The sequence below is a fragment of the Equus caballus genome, chromosome 22 (genome assembly GCF_041296265.1).
Source record: "Equus caballus isolate H_3958 breed thoroughbred chromosome 22, TB-T2T, whole genome shotgun sequence".
NCBI classification, from domain to species: Eukaryota; Metazoa; Chordata; class Mammalia; order Perissodactyla; family Equidae; genus Equus; species Equus caballus.
In genome coordinates, this window is record NC_091705.1 from 2,730,233 (window position 1) to 2,748,184 (window position 17,952).

The 17,952-nt window shown below is 49.1% G+C and overlaps 1 protein-coding gene across 1 annotated transcript; it reads right to left on the minus strand.

Moving 5' to 3' along the window:
• Positions 1 to 7,493: 7,493 nt before the first annotated feature.
• CST8 (cystatin 8) lies at positions 7,494 to 16,917 on the minus strand. Its single transcript, XM_023625993.2, has 4 exons — positions 16,656 to 16,917; positions 16,115 to 16,397; positions 12,529 to 12,642; positions 7,494 to 9,548 (listed from the first exon to the last, which is right to left on the minus strand). Exons 2-4 carry the CDS (start codon positions 16,343 to 16,345, stop codon positions 9,465 to 9,467), a joined length of 429 nt encoding a protein of 142 aa, XP_023481761.1. The 5' UTR covers positions 16,346 to 16,397; positions 16,656 to 16,917; the 3' UTR covers positions 7,494 to 9,464.
• Between the last annotated feature and the right edge of the window lie 1,035 nt (positions 16,918 to 17,952).

Sequence of the window (17,952 nt, forward strand, 5' to 3'; positions counted from 1 at the left end):
CTGGGAGATTATCCTGGATTATCCAGGCAGGTCCAATGTAAACATAAAGGTCCTTACAAGGGAAAGAGAGAGGGCAGAGGATCAGAGGAGATGAGATGGAAGGCAGAGGTGGTTGAGAAGCTGCCTAGAGGCTGGAAGCTCAACTCTTTCCCAGAGAGAGACTCCCAGGAAACAGTGGGCAAGAAGGTTTCAAAGTCTGTCCCCAGGGAGCCCTGTCATGTTAACATCCTTGAAAAGCAAGTGAGCCTGGGAAGGAAAATGGTGCCATCACCCATTCCTTCAGGCATCCATTATTTACTGGCCACTGCCAAGGCAGAGGCTGAGCTACAAGGGCAGCAGAAGCTGGGCCCGGTGCCCAGCCCAGCAAGACTCATGGGAGGCACCAGCCCTTGGGTCAGGACAACTGGGCTCTCATCCTAGTTTGGGGAGGTTGCCCATCCTCTCATGCTCAGCTGTGTCTGTGGAGAGTATGCTTGCATGACTTGTCATTCCAGTTAGGATAGTCTGATTTGGTGATTGTTCTTAAAGCAATACCCTAAGTCTTGCTCCAGGGATGGCTGAATTGGGAAAGATCCTACAGAAATCACTCTCCTTTCATCTCAAGTCCCCCTTTGTGGGGAGGAAGCATGGGTAGATCCTCAGGACTTTTGAACAATTCTCTGATCTGTAGCCTGGCTCAGGGCCTTCCCTTGTGGGTGAGGTTTGCTGTAACACTCAGCAAGTTGAATCTAGTTCCACCACAGGTCAAGTTCCTCATCTTGGCAATAGGCACAGACCCATAGTCATGCTCTCTTTCCACTGGCAAGATGAGGCTGAGTGAATGAGTGCAGAAGGGGCTTCTTTGCATGTGCGCCGAGGGGCCAGGTGTAGGCCTTTAGCTTCCCACCAGGGAGGGGCAGGCAGGGTTCTGGAGGCAGAGCAAGCTGGGCCCCTGCACATGTACACACCCTTGGGTGAACCCGCTTTGGGTGAGCTCCAGGGACCTGTGCCTGCAGGGGCCAAAGTGGTGGGCTATACAGGGCAGGGGATGAGGTCATTGCCCTCTGGTGATTCGTTTCCTGAGAATGGCCCACAGATTCACATTCCTGTTAACGTCGATGAAAGGGTGGATGCTGCAGGCGTGACTTTGGGTCTAGATAAAAGCTGGAGAGACCCCAGTCTCAAGCCCTCCCCTTCATTCAGCCCACGGATCCTCTCTTCTTTGGGCGGGAGCGTTGCAGACGCTGTTTTGTCCCTGGCCTACTTTGAAGTTGCAACAATCAAACTTTGTGTCAGCTCAAGAATGAAGTGACCATAGAACTAGCGTTTTTCTACTTTTTGGTGGGACAAGGTCTACAGTGAGCAAGTAGGAGGAGGCAACAGAAGCAAGGACTCAGACCTTGCAACCTCTACCATCTGTCCCCAAGGCTGTTGCCCTGGCCTGACTCCACCAGTGACTCACAAATGTAAGTGTCCAAACAGATCCATGGCCAAGACAGGGAATAATCACCCAGCCCCCACATAAAGTGTGTTGCAGCTGACCCAGCACATGCTCCTCTATGCCCTGCCCTGGTTCCCAAGAAGCCATCTGAGATAGGCAGGCATGTTCTCCCAAGCTGAAGATGAGCTGACCGAGGGCCTTAAAACTAGGAAATGGCAGAGTTGGGATAAGAATTCCTGTCATCTGAGCTGGCCTGTGGGCTGCACCCCTGTCCTTGCAAGTGTCAGTGGCCTGGGCCTCAGAGATAATGGTGTCCATGTGGTGACCACAGAGTTGACCCTGCTTCTGACTTCACTTCCCACTGGCCAGTGGGGCTCCCGTGGCTCAGCCAAGACTTTGCAACTTACTTTCCTCTGCTCAACACGGCTGAGAAGGAAATCTATTAGCTGGGATGGGTCACAGGTAGCCAGGCATTCCCTGCCAGCAGAAGTGGTAAAACATGGAGGGAAGGGGCCTTCCTCCACTCACCCTCTGCTTCCCACCCCAATCCCAGCCCCACAGCCAAGGGCGGCAACCCAGACCACACAGCTCCCCTATTCATGCCCCACTGTCCCAGCTCCCTCTGTCCTCCATTCCTTGTGGCTTCCTGGGCTCCTGTCCTTCTGTTACCACACCAGATTCGTTTTTGCCCACTGCCCAGAAAGCCAAACACTGAGACAATGAGATTGCAGCAGAGAGAGGGTTTACTCACAAGGCAGCCATGCAAGGAAGCGAGAGCATGAGTCTCAAATTTGCTTCTCAGAAAAAAGGGCCTCAGGGATATTTCTGGGATGGGGGTGCAAGGTGGTCTGAATGTGGAGAGAGGTGATTGGAGGTGAGGAGAGGTGAGGTCATTGAAGATCTACACAAGAGTAGTCAGACTCCACGCCTCTTCACAGGACGCCTGCGCACACAATGGCGCTGTTAGCGTGATCTGAAGGTGGAGTTTTTAGCCTCTTGATGTCAAAAGGTCGCCTATCGGACATCTGCACAGGCCCATTGATGGGTTGGTGGTCTCAACCAGCCTGAAGTGGACAAGGATTCTAATTCCTGAAAAACAGCTCAAAACACCCATTTCTATGGTGATCCAGGCTCTGGGGAGGTGTTATCTGTAGGAACCTAGGGGGAGTCAGACAGCATGTTGCCTTAACAGCACAGTTAACAGTGGGTGGGTTAAACAGCTAAAAGCTGTAATCAGTAATTGCAAAAAGGAAAAAAACTTTAATTCCTAGCTAGCTAATCATCAGTAGCTGTTTGCATTTCATTTCCATGGTCCAGACTGGGCCCCCGGGGATGTGGCTAAGGAGTTCAGAGGCTGTCAGTCACTGGCCGGTGGCCCTGACTAAGAGCAGGGACACCACCAAGGGGGTATGAATCCCAGGATGGAGGTGCTTCCTGTGTGACTGGGTCATGGTGTGGAGCAGAGGAGGACCTCGTGGGAGAAAGTAAAATGGCTCTGGGCAGGGGCGGGAGTACAAAAGGCACTGCCCACTCCCTACCTCCAGCAGCATTGCCAGGCCTGTAGAGGGCCTGTTCAGGCACCAAAGTCACCTCTTCTTCCCAACATGGCCACCGGTCAGTCCACAGGAGAGGACTGCTCCTCAGGGAGGATCTGAAGAGCCGGCCTCATCGGCCCTGGGCGGGGTCGACGGCAGTGAGTTGACTCAGGCCCGGCATGTCCAGCAGAGAGCTAGTGAGCAGGGGCAAAAACAGACTTTTGTCATTTCTGTTTTGCTCTACAGAAATCAACAACCAATATTGAAAGTGAGGAAAATGCACTAAGTAACCAAAGCAATCGTACCAGTTATGCTCAAGTGCTCGTTATGGCCCATTGATTCTCTGAGAAAGGGGTGGGTTTTGTGGCAATAATCACACAGTTAGCACTGGCTGGAACAGGGAGGCCGGGGGAGGCCGGGAAGCGTTCTGAACACACCACATTGAGCAGCCGGTCTCAGTCCAGGAAATCGGGGCAGACTCCACCAGAGACATGAGGGGAGCTGACAGAAGTGCTATTTACCAAGGAAAACCAACACGGGGTGGGAAGGACCCAAGGTCAGCAGAAAGGTCACGTTTCCCACCCTTCAAGGTGGGGCATCCCAGTGTGGTCTTGGGTCTGCTGCCGGCCAGTCCTCAGGCCGCAGTCCCAGGCTTCTCCTGCTCTCCTTCTCTCTTCCCACGTTGATGGCCTCCCTCTCAGGGAGCCAAATCGTTACTTGCATGTACCTGGGAAACAAAATGGCTCCCTTATTTTATTCACCTCATCTAGTTCCTTAATTTATTTTCCTACTTGATTTGTCAGCTTTGGAAAGAGATTTCTCAGTCTTCTCCTCTATTTGTAACTTGGTCGTTTCCATAATGTTTGGATTAGGTGTCATTCAGTGCCATCTTATTTGTATTTTCTTGGTGTCTTAGAACAGGTTTTCTAGGGAGAGAGTTCCCCTTCACCCCAACACTCTGTGCCTAAATCCCATTATGCCTGATATTGATGCTCTCTCTCCTGCTTTAACACATCTTTGTCCATCAGCAGGTTTTCAACACGCAGGATTAGATTGTGCTATATGTGTCTCTTACGAATATCCTATGAGTTTGATAATTGTTAACAAACAAAATCAACTGAGTAAATTTTAAAGATCTTATTGACTTTTTTCAAGGATTCATGAATTGGGCCACATCCAATCTAGAAGATAGAAAGGAGCTGCGAGGAGTTGGACAAAATGAAAGACGTTTATAGGCAGAAGGGAGCAGGAACAAGGCGTAGGCAAAATGTCAGTATGTTGTTGGAAGCCCCTTTCCTTTAGGAGACGGCTGGAGTCTGTCGGGCAGATCACCTACCTGGTACTGATCAGGCACTTTCTGATTGAGTCCATTTCTGGGAGAGCCCAAAGTGCCATTAGACTAAGTCTTAGTTTGGTGACATGGGGCTTAGCATAAGCAACCCATCTTGGGCGTGTTGTCTTGTTTTTAACATTATCTTATAAAATATAAGAGTTTTCATTTTATCAGTTTACAAAATCCAACCGTATTTTGACTTTCTTTGTTTGCTGTTTCTGTGTACCATCCTTTATTTCCTGGGTTTGTCTGGGGCGAATTGTTGTCCTTCCTGCGGATTTCCCTCCCAAGGGTTTGTAAGTGCTACTGATTTTTCTGTTCTACTAACACTGCTAAAGTTGGTAGATTATGTATTTACTCTGATTTTTTTCAATGCATAAATCAGCATCTGCCCAACCAGAAATGCCTTTTAGCCAGTTTGACATCTGCCACGGGAAACTGTTTTTTCTCCTCTCTCTGTGATGTTTCCCTTTTTTTCCCACAAAAGCTAATTTATCTCTTTTTCTTTTTCTTTTTCTGAAAGCAATTTGTTATTAAAGTAGGAGCCAAACCATGGGTTGGTAAATTCTCCATCATGAAAAAAAACCACCGTAACGGAATCTAATAGTTTACTAGTACGTACCACCACCAAGCTTTCTGTTTAATTTTGTTTTTAAAATGGTAATGACATGTGCAAAGGCTATTTTTAATGGATCTGCTCTGATCGAACTCCGGCCTGGCTTGGTGTCCTGGCCACATTCTGGAACGAGTGTTGGCTTTCAGGCGGCTTACTTGGATAGTAGTGTTGGTTTTATTCAAAACCAAAGTCAAGGGCTAATTTCACAATTAGACATGGCTTTTATGGGGGTCCTGAGGTTTTGTCACTTTATCTGTGGCACAGGGCCTAGCCCCTAAGCCTTGAAGGGTCAGATTTAGAGTCTTATCAGCTTCACCTGGCAGTCCAGCTCCAGCTAAGGTGCAGCTGACAAAATCCCCAGGGAACCTGGTCAGCAAGGCACAAAGCCAGCTTGTCCAGGCCAATGGGAGATGCAATTGGTGACCGCAGCTGCTCGCTCAGAATGTCTCTTTGTTAGGGATGCAGAAGTGTGATTAAAAACAACGAACTCTGAAGAGTTTGGAGCCAGAAAACAGGAAAGTTGATGCTCCAAGGACAGGTTGTCATTTTACTGCCTTCGGGCACCACAAGTTCAGAACCCAAATGCTCCCATCTGGTGATGGGTAGCAGTCAACAGTCTGAGTACTCACTCTTCCCAGGGCAAGGGCCAAACACGGCCTTCCCAGTGCCACTTTCTCTGGATGCCCAGCTGACCTGGGTGCTCCTGACAGCTTCCAGGCCCCTGAACAGAGCCGATGTTTGTATCCGTCAAAGACAATCTTTGACCCGCTAATATTTTTGTGTTTAGCTCTTGTACTCTTGACGCCCTCCCCTCCATAGCAAGTGACAGGCCTGTGAGGATGCCCATCCCAGAGTCTCCCCGAGTTAACCTGGTGAGGGCGGGGGCACAGTGAGGGAGGGCAGAAGTCCTGAATCCCATGGGACATACCTGGTGCCTTGGAGGGTAGAGAACTCTAGGGGAGTCACATGGAAACTGTCAAAGGATAATTTTCAGAAAGTTACAAATCAGATCCACTTACATAGAATGAGCATCTGATTTATTCAACTCTGTAAAGAAAGACCCAACAGGGAGACGATGCCAGCTCAAAGGAGAATTGAGGAATAGCATTACGGGCTTGGAGAAAGAATGTCGAGGGGAAATTCCTAGGTTAACTACAAAATTGATTCATTTTTCTAGAAAGCAGTAAACCCGTAAGCTCTGGGGCGACCTTTTCTACTAGACAGGAATCATTTGCACCTCTGTTGGACAAAAAGACCCACAAATTAACACATAACTTTAGAGTCTGGCCTTCAATCAGTAATAAAGAACGCACCAAATAGAAGAACATTTCCCGGATAATTCAGTAATCCTTGTTAGGCCTGTTGAACAATGTCCAAAATGGCATGAAAATCACATGTTGACTTCTCTGTGCTTTTTTCCAAGTTTCAGGTAATTTTTTTCTTAACAGAGATACAGAGGAGAGCAAGGAGTGAAGAACATGGCGCTGGGGGAGGGAGAGTGGGGCAGCCCCCTTCACTGAGCCCCGGCTTCACTCCCAGAGCTCGCCCACCATGGCCCCCACTGCAGAGGGTGGAGATGGAGCCCATGGCCGCTCCGCACACTTCCTGCACTCTCATGGGCCGCCCCCTGTCCCAGGACTGACCCTCTGTCCCTGATGCCTTTGAAGACACTAGACATGCATCTACTGGGTCTAAATATACCAATCTCACAGAAGGGGAAATATCCCCTCCTAGGACCCATGAGAAATGACTGCATGTCCACCCCTAGTACCTCCCATTCCAGCAGGCCCCCAGGAGCCAGGCAGTCCTGACGCTCTCCCAGGCATGGGGAGCAGACCGGACTATGAGTAAGTTCGGTGGTGAAGGCACCACAAGCAGGAGCGGGCAGAGCTGGGACAGCACTCACGTCTTCTGGGACCAGGGCCAGGTTCTACTCTCCACTCAGCCCACCTGGTCCTATCCCAGGTCCGATGCCCTGAACTCCCTGCCGCTGCTGTGCACGTGGTGCTGGGTGCCCGGCCCTGGTCCTGGCAGGCCCCTGCCTCTGACCTCGTTTCCCACTAGCCTGTAGGGTCTCCATGGCCCAACCCAGGATTGTGCTAAATGGACTCCTTGTCCTCACATAGCATGGCCATGACTGGTCACCAAGTGGATAGGCCATGTGTCCCTGCAAGAATGAGGGCAGGGCAGAGGGCACGGACTCCTCATACCAGTCCTGAGCCTGGACAGCATCTGAGGCTACCCAGTGCTTCTGGTCATGCCCCATTTCCTTGAGCTCCATGACCTCCCCTGTCCGCAGTGCTCCTGTGTCCCAGACGGAGACAGCCAGTGCTTGGCCTCCAGGGTCTGTGGACAGGGCATGGGAAGAACCTAAGGGAGACTTCAGGTCTCGTGGCGGGGGCTCCTCTCTGGAAAAGGCGAGAAAGGTTGTGTACCTGCGAGAAGCTGTGTGTGTTCCTGTAACACCTTAGCAAAAAAGACACAAAATCCAGCAAGGGGAAAGTGAGACCTGCCTTGTATTTTATTTCATGTTTATAGAGAGAAAATAAAGGAGAAGAGATTTGGAGAGACAGTTGAAAGGAGACGAGGTTAAATTAAGTTTTAATATAAGTTAAAAGATAGTTAGACTTCTGCACATTGAGGCACATATACCACATGCCTCTGGGCCCATGCAGGAAGCCGACCTGCACAGAGCACGGGTGGGTAGCCACCTCCACTCCCAGCGCGCCCAGGCTGGTCTCGCACCGCCCGATGCCTGCCTGCTCCAGACGTTGATTCCTTGTCATTCCCCCCCAGCTGTCCTTCCAGCTGTCCACGAGGAAGGACAATTCTAAGATGCTGGTCCAAAACTGTGATCTTTCCTAAGGCGCTTACATTGTCCCACAAACAGAAGAGACCCATGGAGCTGTAAACGACCAGCTCCCGGAAGGCCCTGGAAGCCGGGTTTGCTGTCTGGGGCTCCCACGTGGGGCACTCCCTCAGTGTGTCCGGGCCCCAGGGAGAGGGCAGGGGGTATTTTTGATGGAGCCCTCCTGGCCTACAGGAAAGAATAGTTTTTAATCAGGCTAAGCAATTAGGCCCAAGTAACATAAAAATCTGTTTGAGATCCAAGTCCTGGGTCCCTTCAGTGAGGATCTTGAGAGAGAAAGAGGAAGCAGAGCAGGGGTTCATTGGAGGAAAGCAGGGTGTGGAGGTGGGTGGGCCGGAAGAGACAGTCAAGTTGGGGCTGAGGAGGGGAGCAGACAGAGCCAGAGGAGAAGCAAAGGCTTTGCAAGGTGAATGCTGCCTGTCCTCCACCACCTCGAGTGGTGTGGTGTTCCCAACGGTGAAACACCAGCTCGCTAACCCTGAGAAAGCAGACAAAAGGATGGCCTTTGAGTTTCACGGCCTCCTTCTGTCTGGGGCAGAAACACTGCAATCTCTACCGTGCACCAGGCCCTGCGAGGTAAACCTGGCCCATTTCCCGACACTTGAAACACAACTGGCCTCCTGAATCGTCCCAGCACCACTTTTAAAACATGTATTTTTAAAACTTTTAAAAATACATATAAAATTTACCATTTTAACCATTTTTAAGTGTACAGTTGAGCAGTGTTGAGTGTATTCACGTTGTTATGCCACTAATCTCCAGAACTTTCTCACCGTCTGAAACTCTCTATCCTTTAAATAATTCCCCATAAGACACATCTACTTTCTTTTTTTTTTTAACAAAAATGTTGATTGCTAACATTTCTTTTTGGTGAGGAAGATTGGCCCAAGCTAACATCTGTTGCCAACCTTCCTCTTTTTTCTTTTTTTCTCCCCAGAGCCCCAGAATATAGTTGTATATCCTAGCTGTAGGTCCAGACACATCTGTTTTTAACGACTACTTTCTTCAAGAGAATTTTATCTCCTACTATGGTCTATGTTTGCCTACTTCTTTCTCCATCTCTCCTCTCTCACACCACACACATGAGTGTACACATGCACACATGTACACACACAGACACATGCAAGCAACACAGCTCACTCATAAGGCTGTATCGCCCTCAGCCCTCTCTCTGTGACTATTGTTGACAACGACATACGAAGAAACACCAACTCCACCAATTCAAAGAGACCTCGCAGAGGAGGACTGCTGCTTCTGCCAAGGGGTCTCCAGGCCCAGGGACCCATCCACCTAGGACTCTCAGGCAGGAAGAAGTCTTAAGCCAAAGGAAGCTTCCAGAAGGAAGCTAAGTTAGCAACTACTGGGTTTAAACCTCTAGAAGTGGTTGTTACCCAATGAAAAAAGGATTCCTCCTTGGATTTGCAGTGGGAAATGGAGCCAGACGTCACCCCATCCTTTGTACTCAGTGATAAACTCATTCCTGGTGGGGAGCCATCAAGCCGACCAAAGGCGAGGAGTCTCCCTTGAAGCCAGGAAGGAGGAATTGGACATGCCCATCTTTCACCATCACCTAATATGAAACTAGAAACCAAACTGGCAAGCAGAGAGGCATGCATGAGGAAACGTGTTGGTGCACCATTGTCTCTTCATAGAGAAAGGCAGACACAGCGGTGAGTGTGCTCCAGAACCCCCTAGGCATCCGCACACTCCTTCTTCATCACAACGAATTCACCATTCCAGGGGAGCGCTCCCACCACAAAGCTGCACATTACTCTCTGAAAAAGACCACCACCACAACAAAAATTAGTAGTGTGACAAAAGAAAAAGAAAAAATTGTTCTGTTGCTAGGTATCAGCTCAGGAATATGCTGGAAGATGGGTCATCACTCATCAAGGAAAACTCCCAGAAATCTGCTAGCTAGAGGCTGCAGACTGTTCCATCAGCAGTTACCCATGGGAGTCTCTGTGCCCACATCATCCGCAGATAGACAGCAAATTCTAACAATTTCATATTTTGGTGGGAGATCACCTTGTAAACTTGATTTTGTTTTTAATTATCTTTAATATTTTCTATAATGTAAATGAAGCAATTCTATGTAGATATAAACTAATGTATGTTATCTTAATAATTAAATAATTCCTTTTGTTCTAATAACAAGTCAGGGTAAGAACAATTTAGAGGGTTCTAGAGCCTAACACACCTTTAATTTCAAAGATTTCTTCTCTCTCTTTCAAAACATCATTGAAATGACAAATGGAATATTTTATGTGTGTGTGACAGATGGATGAATGGGTGGATGGCTGTTGTGTAGATGGGTGGATGGATGAGTGGGAGGATGGGTGGATGGGTGAGTGAATGAATGGCTGGCTGGATGAATGGATGGGTGGGTAGATAGAGAGATGGGTGGATGGATGCTTGGATGAGTGGATGGATGAATGGGTGGATGGATCATTAAATAGGTGGAAAGATGCATGAATGGATGGATAGATAATGGATGGATGGATGGATAGATAGATAGATACATAGATAAGCAGGCAGATAGTAGTCCTGGAAAAACAGCAGAAGATATCTTAAATAATTTACTGGAAATATTGAGGTACTTCCAGGAACGATGAGGCAAATGGAGTCAGAGAGAAGGAAGTTTGGTCTCTGATGAGTATTGAACACATGCAAAGGGGGACTATGGAGGCCTCCTTTCCCCACAAACCCACAAAAAAAATCCCAAATTAAGATGGTTTTATGGGTAAATTACATCAAACCTTGGGAACCAAAGGCTCCTTTGGTTTTTAAACTGATCCAGAACACAGCAAAAGATGGAAAGCCCCCATCCATGGAGTGGGCTCCAAGAAGCATGCCCCCCAGGCACTCAGAGAGAGCAGAAATTTGCTGTTAAAGAGATGGGAATGTCAGGTGTGCACATGGACACCAGGTTCAACAAAGCAGTCCAGCCAAAGGAATAAGGAATGTTCTATGCTGTATCCATGTGGGGTTGCCCAGACAACTTGATAAAGATGAACATTCACCAAACAAGCTTACACACTTGTTATCTACGTACCGGTCATCACTTTCAAAAACCTACAATCTGCTAATGTGGTTGAGAACTAACCACTGCCAATCAAATAAAGTTATAAAACCACACACACACAAAGACAAGTGTACCATATTCCAAACATCTAAGAATGGCTCAACATTAGGGAATCTATTATTTTAATTAACCACACTATGGGTCAAAGAAGAAAAGATATTCAATATACTTAGTAGAAGTTGAAAGAATATTGGATAGAAGAAAACCTTCTGAATTTTAAAAATAACTCCAGATAAGAGAGAATTGGGGGAAGTTCAGAAATCAGTACTTGATGCAATAATTAATAGTAGGATATAAATACTGAAAACATTCCCGTTAAATCCAGGAATAAGAAAAACAGTCCAGCATTCTTACTTTTCAACATTATTCCAAAGGCTCAGAAAGAAAGAAACAAAGTTTTCATTATTGATAAATGTGTGCTTAAAAACATACGCCATAAAACCAGGGTGTCCCTGGAAAACTTACATACAATCAACGAGCTCCTTGAGAATAATTCTCCTCAATTCTCTTTAATATTTCCTACAGACAGGTAAAAAGCAACAACTTTCCCATAATCCCAAAAAGCCTAGTAGAAAATATAAATTTAAACCAACCATGCTTTTACCAACGGTAAAAGATAAAACCGCTTAAGCGTTTGTCCCGGCAGGTATCTACTATTAACTGGACCTGATGAGACTCGCTCAGTTTGAGCACACAGAGGTGGCGTGAGTCAGACATCACGGGAGCGCACTTCACTAATGGTCCCTTGCGATCTCCTATGCTATGGCTCTGTAAAGCAGTGGTGCTCAAAGGAGGGTCCCGTGGCCAGCAGCAGCATCACCTGGGAACTTGATAAGAATGCAGATCCTTGGATTTCACTCTGGACCTATGAATCAGAACCTCTGCAGATAGGACCCCGCTGTCTGGGTTTATCAAGGCCTCCACGTGATTCTGCTGCTCGCTCACGTTGGAGAAGCACTGGTGTAAACAAAGGGGCAATGCCTTTTGGTCAAACCTGCAGAAAGCCTGGGGCCGAAGCACTTGGATGGACAATCCGAGGCTCTCACTACCTCTACCTCTGAGGTCAGAAATACAGGGTTGAGGCCAAAAGTCCCTGGACCAAGCCAGCCCTTTGGTTGGGAGACTTTGGGCTGTTCCCTGACCTTCATGGAAACTGGGCTGAGCCCGGCAAGAATCAGCTGTCAGCCTGGGAGGATGGCGACACAGTCTGGCCTAGACGCTGCTTATTCTCCAGCACCCAGAATAGCACCTGGTGCAAAGTAAGCTTTGATGGGCGGTGAGTGAATGAATTTCCTTTTGTGCCTTCATAAGGATGAGCAACTGTGGGGTCAGAAACAGCTGTGTTGTTCATCCAGGTCTAAGAGGGCAGATTTTCAGTGACTACGTGTTAGCAGATTTTCCTGCACCAAGAGGCCAGTGTTGATGGAGCCCTTGCAATAGGAGTGACCTTGACAGCATCTTGTCCCCAGAACGAGGGGTGAGGAAAGACTCAGAGGGTCCACCACATTCTGCTGCCCTGCACCCTCTGCTCCAAAAACCACAGGGTTGGCCACTTCTGGCGCTAAACACTGGGAGTAATCCAGACCTCAAAGAGTGGGTCTGGACACTCTGAGTTCTCTCTGGGGTTCAGAGCAGCCAAGACCATCACAGACAGTCGGTTTGTCACCTACCTTTTCCAGCTTGATGTTTTCTTGAACGATACAGTTTTCGTTATTATCCGAAAGCTTTCTGCAATTGCTGCGGGCAATTTCAACATCAATAAAGTATACCAAACGATCTGTGACCTGTCAATTAGCAATCAGGCAATTTTATTCAAAAAAGTTTTATTTTACTTTAAAAAGTTTTAGCAAACACTAAAAGAATCGCTCTCACTCTCATCCTCTCTCCCTTTCTCCTCCTCTGTCTAAACATACTTTTAGGAAAAGGCCTCTGACATCCGCTGCCTGGGTTCCTTTGCACACTCACACTGATACCAGCAGCAGCCACTACCTAAAGCTGGATATGCAGGGAAAAGGCTCCTTCCTGGTGTGCGGCCTCCTTGAAGGCAAAACCTTCTAAGTCCATTTTCTGTCCCAAAGTCCAGGGCACGTGCTCAGTGTGGTTGGGAGGAGGATGAGGCCTCCAGAACCATCGGCTCTCCTGGGCCCCAGACGTCACAGGTCCACATGCACCAGGAGGGAGGGCAGACCCCTCGGCCACATAGGACTCTCCTCTCTGATTCCTTTCCCACATCCCCTTTCAGATCCTGTCATCTGGTGACATCTCTTGCCCTTCGGGGCTACCCCCCAAGGCCCTGCCCACCACCTCCACAAGCAGTCTTCGAGGAATCCGTCTTCTGTTCTCCATGGAGCGTGTAGTAAGCAGAGCAGCAGTGGGTTTACATCAAGGCATCCGTGTTCACTGATTCGTTCATGGTCAAACACAGGTAAGGCTACTCAGGACGTCCATTTACGCCTGTATTCATCGATTGTGAAAGATTACAGCAGGAGATGAAAGCAATGTCTGCAAGCGGGGTCCAGGCCACCTGGACTCACCTGTTTCTATCAGGCCTTTCCCCAGTGCTTTCTCCAGGTCTGAATGAAGTTGTATTACATTTTAGCTGTGTTCCAAGGAATAACCAGGGACACTCTGGCCTGTGTTGTGGGGAGAAGCTGGTAAGAAGGCATCAAGAAGTGACCAATAGAAGGTTTGTACTTAGGGAACCTCGAAACCCCATGGAGGTGAACCTGGTCACCAATAGAGCTTCCTGTGGTCGTGATACTTGCTCACCGTCACCAGGCACTGTTCACCGGGCTTTGCACGCGATATCTCCCCAGCCAGCACACCAGCCCTCCGGAGGCAGGCTGTCACTCTTGATCTTTATCAAGTGAGGAAACTGAGGCACGGAGGAGCTAAATAACTATCCATCCAGTAAGCAGCTAACCCAGAGCTCAAGCCAAGGCGTTCCTGCACTAGAACTTGCATCCTAACCTCCGTGCTTCACTCCCCTCCCTGCTAATCCAGCCAAGGGAAGGCCGAGGACTGCTCTGTGTTGATTCCTGGTAAACGCGAACCAGAGCTGTGCGAAGCTGGAGGCCATGTGGTTACATGGACATCTGCACTGGATCCTCACAACCCCTTTCTAAAAACAAGTTAACCAGAGTGATAGTTTTAAAACCCAAATCTGATCACCTTGATGCTAAGAACTCCCAGACCTGGTATTTTTTTGGCTTTTCAGTGCTCTAAGAGAGAGCCAAAGTCTTACCCAGCCCCACGAGGCACTGCATGGTCGGGTCCCTGGCCAGTCACATTGGCTCCTTAGAGTTGCTGAAATGGGCCATGTGCCTTCCCACTAGCAACTTGCTGTGCCTGACTGCTCTTCCCCACCCCCATGCACCCCCAGAATCTTCCCTGGTCCCCTCCTGTAGCAGAGGCTGTGAGTGGTATGCCCCATGCTGTTCTCAAACACATTGCCAGTTCTGGGGGTCCCTGCCCAAGGGACTTCTTGCCACCAGTAGGAGTCAAGGGCTCCCAGAGCAGCTCTTAACCAATGACGGATGGCAGTTTGTGGATAAGGAGCCCAGCTCCTCACCTGCAGGGGGGCCAACTCCATGGCAGGCTCTGCACCCTTCTCCCTGAGGCCCCAAGGTACACGGAACCCAGCTGCCCATGGTGGTCACCTGGTCAGCAACTCACCCTGCTCTGGCTGCCTCCCTGTCCTCTCTTACTTCCCCTCTGGCCTCCCGATGCTTCCGGGGATGGCCTCCCGATGCTTCCGGGGATAGCCTCCCAAATAAACTACTTTCACCTGAATCCTAGCACAAGGGCTTGCTTCTGGGGAAACCCAAACAAAAGCATTTCCCGCCTCCTTCACCTGTTTAACCCGTCCCTCTTCAGGTTGCGTCCTCAACATCACTCCCTGGAGAGGTTGTTCTCAGCCTTGACTGCATATTGGGATCACCTGGAGGGTTTTAACGCCTACTGAGACCTGGGTCCCAACCAGAGACCATTTAATGGTGGCAGTGCAGCCAGCGGAGGTGAGAAACGCTCTCTGAGGAGACCTCCCCCAATGCCCGGGCCGCCGCGCACCGTGCACCACAATAACACCAGAGCACACCTTCCTGGGTTAGCAGTTTTTCCTTCTAATTGGACTGCCGGCTCCCTAAGGTCTGTGATCACTTCTGTCCACCTCGTTGCCCCATCTACAGCGGCTAGCATGGAAGGGTTTGTGAGAAATTTGCTACATGCATGTGTTACTTGGTACCAAAGAAAGCAAGCTGTGAACAGGACTAGGGATGTTACAAGAGCCAGAATCCGTTCCTTTATTTCAAAGGGCCAAGGGAGCATGCCTCCAGGTGGACTGTGGAGGGCGCCCAATCCATAAAGGGTGCTGCGCCATCCGCATAAGGCACTGGAAATACGGTGCTGACGGCTCACGTTTTCCCAGAGACATGGTCATAAGCGCCAACACATAAACCGGCCTAGCCCCTGCTGACAGAGGCAGCGTTGAGAGGGTAAACGCTGAAGTGAGCTCTGCCAACAACGACTGTCTGTTGAGTGTCTTTACAACTCATTCCTATGTGTTTCATGATGTAATTACCAGCCACACCACAACTAACTGACTGAGGCTGGGACAGGCAGCGGAATCCCAAAACCCAAGGCCTTTGCTCAGACATGGCAGTCAGGGCCTCGTGCTGCCAACTCCAGGGGGCGTCACCCACACTGGAATCCAAGTAAGCAATGCTTCCCAGCAGCGGGCAACTCATGGCCCATGAGGAATGTGATATTTCTATAAACAGAAAATCACAATGCCTCCACTTCCCCTAAAGAAAGGTTGAATTCAAAGAATTAAAGAATATTGGAGGAGGCACCTTATTAGCTTATACATTAAATAGCACCTCGTGTTGATTTTCAACCTCACATTCCACATTATGTGGCTAGATTGAAATGTTGCCCATGGCAACAGTATTACAAAATATTCATGGCGCTTAATTGGTCCCCCAACCTTAGCAAATACAAATCATGAACATTTGATTTGCAGTTTGGGGTTTAAATGAGTTAATATATGTAAAGTACTTGGAACAACAGTCCAAGCAGATATAGAAGGTGCACTGACGTTGCGGTCACATGCAAGTACACAAAGTACCTATCCACTTGAGCACTCCCATATTCAGGATTTCTGTCTGTCAATGTTTTTCTCAAATGCCCACTCTTTCAGCCTGGCTTCAGTCGGAGGCACCATATGCATATTTGCATATTTGGAGAGAACACCTTTACCTGCATCTTGACTTGCCCAATCTTGACCACCTGGAAGACGTACTTGTCCTCACTCTCTTTGTTGTACTCTTGCAGGGCAAACCACAGACATTGCCTCACGTTGGCATTTGAGGCACTGATGATGTTTAATTCCCTCCATGCCTTAAGCCTATTCTTTTCTGGGTCTGTGCTGGCCACCAGGGCCACCAGAATGGTGAACAGGAGCAGGCTGGACCCATGGGGTCTGGTCATGGTCCCTCCGTCCAGGGGCACAGGCACGCCTCCTCTGTTCTCAGGGCTGGAGCTGCGGGTGGCATGGGGTGACCACTGCTGCTGCTGCCATAGGTTCAAAGATCTTACCACTATGGCATCAGCGCAGCCAGATTCAAGACAGAGCCATTAGGGTCACCCTATAGGGCTACCCTTGTCCTCCAATGAGACCCACCCATGAGAAGCCAGCTAAGGAGTCTCTGCTCTCAGCCTCCCGCCCTCGTCATCCTGTGTCGTGGCTGCAGCTGCAGGTCCAGGGAGAGCGCTTAGAGCCAGATGCGCCGACACCTACCCTGTGCGCCTCACGGCCCACTCCTGTCTCTGCGCCTCAGGCCTGAGAGATGTGGCTGGGAAAAGTGCCGCAGCCCCAAGGTTTCCTGGCTCTGGTCCTCTGTGGGCTTCCAACCTGCCCCACCCTCCGGCTACTCCTTCCTCCTCGTGGAGTTGGGCTCTGACCCACACGCAGCCAGTGGGTCTCCCAGCTCTCCAGCACTTTCAGCCAGTGCCTATGCCATGGTCCAAGGGCCCCCTTGCCTCTGATCTCCGGTCTGTCTGCACCCTCTGAGTCCACGCCCCCGCAGTGAGGTCATACTTTGTGATGTAACCCAACACCTGTGACCCTGCCTCAGTGAGGCCACCACTCACCTGCTGGCCACTGGCCTTCAGTCCAGGCAGCTCACACACAGCAGGCAAGTGCCTCCTGCTTCTGCCCTCAGAGTGGAGGGCCCCTCAGAGGCCGCCTGTGTTGTGACTCTGGCTTCCTAAATGTCTGGCTTCTGGAGTCCCTCTGTTTGGGCTAATAGCACCTCCCTTCAATGTCCTGCCAGGATGTAGGCCACATAGGCCACCCTGATGCCTGGGCCTACACCTGAGTGGGAGGGCGTACATGCACCCCTGGGCTCTCAGACATTCTGCGTCTCTGTGAACATCCCAAGTGGGTGTCCAGCAAGTTCCTGGAGGGGCAGAGAGGTGGGCATTTGTCCCAGAGTGCAAAGATTGATGGATGGGCTCTTGACCATGAGGAGAGACAATGTACAGGAAATAACAGATGGTCATAAATCTGCCAGGCAGGTTGTAAAACATGGCAGGGTATGAACACACCACATTGTATTTGAAAAATCGATAGATTTTTTTTCAGTTGTTTCTCATTTTCAGCTGTTATAAACTCTACTGTAGTGGACAATACTTTTCCAATACCTTTGCAAAATTACACAGATATTTCTGTATAATAAAAGACTAGATGGAAAATTGATGCAAAGGCTTTATACAAATTTAAATTTAGTATATATTGCCAAATTGCTAGTCACTTACCAGTAATGTATTCATGATCTTAAAATTTTGCTGCATGTTAAAAGCACTTGGGGAGTTTTAAAAGTGCCAGGGTCACTCTCACCAGCAGAGTGAATTTCTGGGAGAGGGTCCCAGAAGTCGGCATATTTTAAAGTTTTAAAGTTCCTGAAGGTTCCCACGCACAGCCAAGTTTGAGAACCAGTGTACTGTATCTGTGTTTTCTGAACGTTAATGTGCACATGAACCACTTGGAATCTTGTTAAAATGCAGATTCTGATTCCATGGGTCTGGGGCGGGGC